Source organism: Pipra filicauda, unplaced genomic scaffold (assembly GCF_003945595.2).
Source record: "Pipra filicauda isolate LSUMZ 115617 unplaced genomic scaffold, ASM394559v2 scaffold107_size2268652_pilon, whole genome shotgun sequence".
NCBI classification, from domain to species: Eukaryota; Metazoa; Chordata; class Aves; order Passeriformes; family Pipridae; genus Pipra; species Pipra filicauda.
In genome coordinates this window covers 373,590-381,046 of record NW_024103518.1, presented here as the reverse complement: position 1 = coordinate 381,046, position 7,457 = coordinate 373,590, and the positions used below count along the sequence as shown (strand labels likewise).

At 41.0% G+C, this 7,457-nt stretch overlaps 1 protein-coding gene across 5 annotated transcripts in view; it reads right to left on the bottom strand.

Annotated features, from left to right (window-relative positions):
- Nucleotides 1-430: 430 nt before the first annotated feature.
- SEMA4D (semaphorin 4D) overlaps nucleotides 431-7,457 on the bottom strand; it is a 96,639-nt gene continuing 89,612 nt past the window's right edge. For 3 of the 5 annotated variants that reach the window (XM_027742638.2, XM_027742641.2, XM_027742642.2), the window contains 3 exons: nucleotides 2,910-3,119; nucleotides 2,163-2,260; nucleotides 431-1,629 (listed from right to left, as the gene is read on the bottom strand). In XM_027742638.2, coding sequence (XP_027598439.1) covers nucleotides 1,600-1,629; nucleotides 2,163-2,260; nucleotides 2,910-3,119 — 338 coding nt within the window. In that variant the 3' untranslated portion in view covers nucleotides 431-1,599. Of the gene's footprint in view, nucleotides 1,630-2,162; nucleotides 2,261-2,909; nucleotides 3,120-5,174; nucleotides 5,197-7,457 lie in introns of those variants that run through there. The other 2 variants (XM_027742639.2, XM_039380356.1) reach the window with 2 other exon arrangements.

Genomic DNA, 7,457 nt, shown 5'->3' with positions numbered 1-7,457 from the left:
GTGAGGAGAATGCTTTCCTAAGTGTGGGAAACAATCTAATTTAAATCTTAGCAGCTAGGGGATAACTTAGGAGTAACTGTGAAGCTTTCTGCTCTTGCTAGGAGCAGCTGTCCCCAGTGGACTGGTTATCAGCTGGCATCTTATTTGCTTCCAGCCGTTGAAAACCGCTGAGATGATAATACAGAAAGCTTGAATTATACCTCAGATTTGTGTTTGTTAGATGCAGAAGGACAAAAAGCAACGCAGGAAAACGGTTTCACTGTGGATTGTGTGGGTCCTCATATTTTCAAGCTGCAGTTGATCACTAGGAAGAGTCTTCGAATTCATTCAGTGTAGAATTTCTTTAAGCTACCACAGTTATCTCAAATATAGAAGAACAATTTGCAAAAACTAAAGAGTCTGCTTACACTAGGATACTTGGTAATCTGTCTGTATTTTAAGCATTACTCAGAACTTCTTTATTTGGTACAGAAACTTTATTACTCTCATGGTTTCAACCCCAGCCAAGCACCACACAACCTCTCAGTCACTCACAGAGGGATCTGGGAGAGAAGTGGAAGGGTAAAAGTTAGAAAACTCACGGGTTGAGATAAAGTTTAACAGGGAAAGCAAAAGCTTTGCACACAAGCAGAGCAAACCAAGGAATGCATTAACTGCTGCCCATGGACAGGTGGGTGTTCAGCCACCTCCAGGAGGGCAGGGCCCTGTAACAGTTACTCGAAGACAAACACCATCACTCCAAATGTCCCCCCTTCCTCATTCCTCCCACTTTATATACTGAGCAGGATGTCACCTAGTCTGGAATATTCCTTGGGACAGTTTGGGTCACCTGTCCTAGCTGTGTCTCCTCCCAGCCTCTCATGCACCCCCAGATTCCCTCCCCAGTGTAGCAGTATGAAAAGCAGAAAAGGCCTTGGCTCTATGTAAGCCCTGCTCAGCAATAACAAAAACATGTCTGTGTTATCAACCCTGTGTTCAGCACAAATCTGAAATACAGGCCCATACTAGACTCTGAAGAAAATTAACTCTACCCCAGCCAAAGCCAGCACAGCTACCCAAGGAAATGCACGTGAACAGATCCAAGCTGCTGACCCCAGAAAGGAATGCTCTTCAAAACCCTGGCAACAGAGTGTGAGGGGAAACAGAAGGAAATAAGTGTACAAGTTGAAATGCCTTTAAACAAATGTGATCCACATCTTAAATTCCTAAGTCATATGCCAAGATACTCAAGGTCAAAATTAACTGGCTTGTTTAATGAACTCAAAGCAGAAGATGCACATCATATATTGTTTGAGCAGCACAAGTCTTAGTGAGACTACTTTTGTCCTTCATTAAGCTGGAATAGCTGGCATCGGAAAAACCAGAGAGAGTTCCAGCATGGGATGGGTGGCCTTTCTTGCAGCATGTAACTAACTTTGTTACTTTGGTGCAGTAAGAATATCCCCTTCCACTTCACGCTTGAGTTGATTCTCTTGAATATCAGTTTTAATGCCAGCACTAACACCTGCAAAGACATCTCCAAATGCTGTAATAATAAGAGTACCAGGTACTCTTAACTTGCATACATTTCTCCTTCTAGCCTGTTCATGCCTTTGTCCATTAGAGGCTGTTTTTCTTGTTGCAGGTCTCCTGAAGAAAAATTTCAGAATGATGTGTTAATATTACTTTAAAAATTAAAATGGAGCTTAAAGGCTGCCTGTGCTAACTGTTCCACATGTCATATCCAAAGTTTTCAAAAGTAATCTTTGTTTTAACTGTTGGGAAAAAAAAAAAGTTAATAGCTGGATATGGGCTATTTTCCTTTAAATGGACAATACCATTTATGAAGTCCAGTAGTCTCTGCAATCCAATTAGTCCACAGATGTGCTGAAATTAATCTACTATACTCAGTATACAGATTTACTGTTTTGGGCAGGAAGAGGACTACTGACTGATGAGCACTTGGTTAGTGGACTGAAAGAACAAGCTGACATAACTGCAGGGAATTTCACAGAGCAGGTTTTACTGCACAGAGGGTCACAATGATGACGTACAGGAACACTAATCATTTTGTTTTATCAATACATTCAGCTGCAGAAGTGTGAGAGGCAGTTTATAAAATTGGGACTGCTGTGCCTCATGTAGAGAGCACTGTAGGGGATACCTTTTCCAAAAATTCTTACCCATGTTCTCCTCCAGTTTTGCATCATCGTGGCATGTTCACTGATTGCACTTCTCCAGGTATCAAAGTCTTTGGTCCATGCATCCTGACCAGCACTGTCTGAGAATTGTACATGGGATGATTACAGAGCCATGTCTTCCTTCACCTTGCCAATAAAATCCACACTCCTGCTGTCTTTTTAAAAAGATTATTCAGAACTTCTCCAGCCCTGGATAAGTTCTCAAGAGCTAGGTGCAGTAGGCAGTTTGGATACCCAAAAATCTTGCACAGTTGCTGAAGTTAGCTAGTTGCCCTCCTGCTTAGTGTGTGTCCAAACAGAGCAGTGAGGACTGACCTCACCCAACTACAGGTGGTTTACAAATCTGATTTTTTAAAAATCCTGGATATCGGAGGTTTCTCTTTACTGTCTGACTTCCTTAAGTCCTTATGAAATAAGTTTTGTACTTCACCATGTAGAGTTCCAGCAGAGTATCTATTTGTAACTCATCTAACTTTCAATGTCATTAGTTTAGCAGGTTTTGGTTTAATATCTAGATCATAACTGCTAATTTACAGGTTAGTCCTTTGTGGGAGGGGGTGGAAGGAGGAGTTTTTATGGCTCTAAAACCTTTTCATGTACAACCAAAGTGGGTAACAATACAGCAGGCAAGAGTTATCTTCAGATATGCACATTTTATGGGTAAGCATTACAGAAGTCTGCTCATACCAAGCTCAGGCCAAACCCGGCATATGTTGGAAACAAGCCTACCTTTATCTTCCATGGTGATCAGCACTTCCGATGTCGCATTCCCAACTTTTGAGACGAATGAACACGTGTACTCTGTGTTTTCTGACACTGAATCTTTCACCCAGCTCAGAACATGCACTCTGCCATCAAGAAGCACGTGAGACTGCTCCATGATGCACGCCTTCATCGTTTGTCCGTTCTTCTTCCAGACAAAATAGGAACCATCCGGACCTGTAAAAACATCAGTCACCTTATTCTGTAAGAAAACAGCAGATGAGTCTTTGAAGAGATAACAAAAGCCTGCTACCTCACAATTAGGCTTAAATAAGCATAGATGGTTGATTGTAATGTTTCTTAGGTTTCTTCAGCTGAAATTCTGGGTATCAAAAACCTGGGATAAAAATGAGCTAGCACTGGTAACTTACAGGTTCAAAGCCGAAGCTGCAGGTGAGTTCATATGTACTGAGGAATTCTGTGTGGATTCTCCAAAGGGGGAACTCAGCCCACTAAGATGGTGGAGCAGATTGTGAACATCAACACTATCTGCCTGTATGACTTCCTGGAGGGCCAGGACACATCACCTACTGCTGATCAGGCTTCTGGTAGGAAGCTGAAACCATCTGAGACACACCTCACAGAAACTGAAAACCAGGCCAGGAGAGGAAAGCATTCAAGAGCTCAGTGTGTCAAGGATGCTGGAACTAGTGATGAAAGAGACACAACTGGAAAAAAGCATGGAACCAGCAGTCACTTAAGCAAGACACAGCTTGAAAGAAGCTTGGATTAACAACAAAGAACAATCTCATTTTTTAGCTTTGTTGCTATTATTTGTCTTAACCTGCTAGGACAACGTTTGAGTAAATCAGAGATTGACAGTAGCCTGAAGGACAGAACAGCTGTTCCCATAAAATTAGCAAGGTTGGCTGAAGTGTACCTGGCACATCAGAGCCTTTTCATTTAAAATACAGATATCTGGGCCAAACTAAGAACTCTGCAGTAATTCTGACGTTTAAAACATGCCTATTTCTCCCTCTGGGCCTACGATCCAGACTAGTCTTAGCAAGAGAGGACATAAAGAGAAATTTGGGGTAGAAAGAAGATAAGCTATTTTTCCAAATATGTCCTGACAGAAGGGGTAATCTACTACAGAACTCAGCTTCATGAGCACTTCAAACTGGAAATCGATGTGGTATTTTGTTCCTCAGAAAAATCTACGATTAGTTTTAGATAATCATGCAGGCAGACAAAAAAAAAAAAAAAAAAGGACAGTTTTTACATCTGTACACTTCCTCTGTGTGTCACGTTAAACTCTTACTAGTTTTATTTCCAAATCTGCCACAGATACACACACAAATCAGGAGTAAGGTGAATGAGAGAGAACGTAATCTAATTAAAGCATTGCAGAGTTTTCTCCGAGGGAAGTGGCACAGTCCCAAGGACTTGGCAACAGCTCTAACAAAGTGGAGAGAGCAAACATGCTGGACTGAAAATCACAGAAAAGAATAGTCCAGTACATACTCTTTTTTTTTTTTTTTTAAAAAAAAAGGTGTTTTGTGGATGATCGTATTTACTCTGCAGTTAAGAGCAGATAGGTTACATCTCTCTAGAATCATGGGACGTCTGAAAACAGGGACAAATTATTCCAGTAAACTAATGCTGAAGTTGGAATTTGGACAAATAGGAGGAACAGTCAGTACAAGCACAGCAGAAAGACAGAAATCTTGAAGCACCATTTTAGGGACATGCAAGGAAGTGGCATGTTCAGTGCAGGACAGGTCCCTAAAATTACTTCAAATGTACTATTCCCATCAGAGAACCTGCTCTACTTTCTGCTGCTAAAGATCAGAGTTGTGCTGAAAATCTGCAAAAAGTTCAGCTTAGATCCACATTTCACCAGGAGACTAAAGTCCAATGATTTCCCTAAACAAGAAATTTTTCAAGCTGTGATGGTTCAGGCTGGCTCCTTAGGAAGCTGCAACCTGGCAATTTTACCCAGTTACCTTCTCCACTCTGATTTCATTTTCAGGATGGAACAACAGGAAAAATACGCTGGAACAGTGTCATCTGCAGAAGCTTTCCATCACATTTGTTAAATGCAAGTTTTCTACAGCTCTGTGCTGAAATTAATTCAGACTCAAATGTAATGGTTAGAGAATTATTTTTTTGAAAGCAAAGGAAAATAATATGAACATATAATCTGCGTTTTCTACTGTTGCTATAATACAAATTAATTACGTCTAATGCAAACTTTAAAATACGAGTTTCTGACACATCTGATCTACTTACTTTGCCATCCACTTTAAGAATGCTTGAAAGATTAAAAAACGTAAACTTATTAGATCATAATAAGCAGAGAATTAAACAGCACAACAGCCTAGATATGTAACTAGCTATGTCTAAGCAACCATGAAAGATACTTCAAAGAGTTAACTTTGAAAACATTGCCTCAATAAATTATAATAATGTGATTAAGTAAAATCAACTTCACTGCCTCGATTTTAGATGGGAAATTAACATAAAAAAATGCAAAAAACCTTGCTGCATTGTCTGAACTACCCCTTTCCTTTGCATAAGCCCTTCACAGTTTCCAGTGTCTGTGAAAGTGTTTGCTTCTTTCCCATACAGATCTCATTTTCTATACCTCTGCTTTCAGTAGTTTCAATGAAATGGCACTACCCAGACAGGAACAGCCCAGGAATTGTCCAGGTTAAGTTTCTGCTGGCAGAAGGGGTTCTCTGGTCTATGTCAAGTCAGGCTGGGTTGAACAAACCATGTATTTAATACCCAGATGATTTTTCCTCTGTATTTTCCATGAGAAAAAAAATGTAGGCAGTCACACCATAAAAACTTAAACCACTGCAGCTGCTTGTAAGCTTCTCCCATAGTCTGTGTTCGCTGAGCTACTGGTGTAAATTTGACCTAAGGGTAAAACAAATTGGTAAATAAAACCAGGTTTAAAGAATTGAAGGATACAGCTGCAGATCCAGAGCAGCGTGGGGATGTGCCCTGCTAAACTGGACCAAATTAAACATTTGCCATATACACATCACATCCTAACAGACAGGGCTTTCAAGACAGCTTGGAGATAATCCATAATCTCCTCCTTTTAAATGAGTAAGCAGAGCTGGGGGAGGGAGCACTGGCCACGCTCGCCCCTTGTGCCAAACACTGCGATGTGCAGAGCTGTGCAGGCATCTCCAAAGCAGCCCAGTCAAGCTGTACAGTGAGACCCTGAGCAGTGCCACCCCACTGCTGCTGGCTTAGCACATGTTCTACCTGGATTTTAAGTTGGTTCATGAAGGGTGGCACTAGAGCAAGGCTTCCCTATATTGAGAAAAACGCTCCCAAGATAGAGAGAGGGGAGTTGGTAAAACAAAGCAGGAGCTGCCAGCAAGCCTAAACCTCTTAAAGCTTTCAACAGCTAACCTAATTTATCCCAAGTTGACAGCAAATTGAAATCCAGGGAAGATAACCCACAGGTATCCCACAGAGAAATTCCATCAGGGTAACGAAAAGTCTTTTATACAAATCCCTATAATCTAAACAGAATTGCTACCAGAGGCTATCCACAGTGATGGGAAGTTTAGGAGAAAAGCCTCCCCTCTAAAACCCAGCACAAACCAAAACCACTTCCATGTGCAGCAGATTAAAAAAAAAAAAAAAAAAGTGGCACGTGGATTTAATGCTTGCTATCTAGCTTGTGGCTTTGCTGAATGCTGCTCAAGCAAACATCACAGATTCCTGAAAATCAAGGTCATATAGGAAGCTCTCATCTGGAGCACAGATTAAGTTGTAAAAAGACAGTATCACCTGGATGCAGGAAGGTTATTTTGAATCGGAGATCAAAGTTAGCCCAGGAAAAGGTTGGTCAATCATTAATATGGAGCACTAAAACCAGCACTACCCCCTATGTGAATGATAGATTTAAGGCTGGTTAAGAGTGTCTTGATCTGTAGGAGTCTGAGTCATGGCTGCTGGTAAACTCCTAGAATAATAAATCAGTAGTAAATGAAGCCATCAGAGAGTAACTGATTGGAAAACAGGGGAAAGAACTTCTAAACTGAGACAAGCATCTCTGCAGTTTTCTGAAAATAGTGTGCAAGTTACACAGACTATACATTCTGCAACTGGAGCGGGTTTTTTTCGTAGTTTTGGTTTTCTGGTGGTTGTTTTCGTTTGTTGAAGTAGGGACAGTGCATTCCAGAAGGCCAAGCAAGCCCTGACAGGAAAAAGGAATCGCTTTAAAAAGTCAAGGAAAATAGACCTGAAATGCCAGAAGAATGTTGCTTCCGACACCAAATGTTTGGTACTGAAGAATGCATGACCTACAGCACAACAAGGTGTGCTATCAGCTAACAAGGATACTATGCTGAATTTAATAATAAGAAAACTGGAGAATGTATTTTAAGGGGAGTAACGTGCTCTCCAAAAATCACTTTTGTTCTCCAGAGAACACAAACCACTGCTTTTGCTTCTTTGTTTGCCAGGTGGATCTAGCAGGAAGATGACTGGAAGAGATGGAAATGAGATTTTCATCTCCACTGAGGGGACAGTGCAAGTAACACAAAC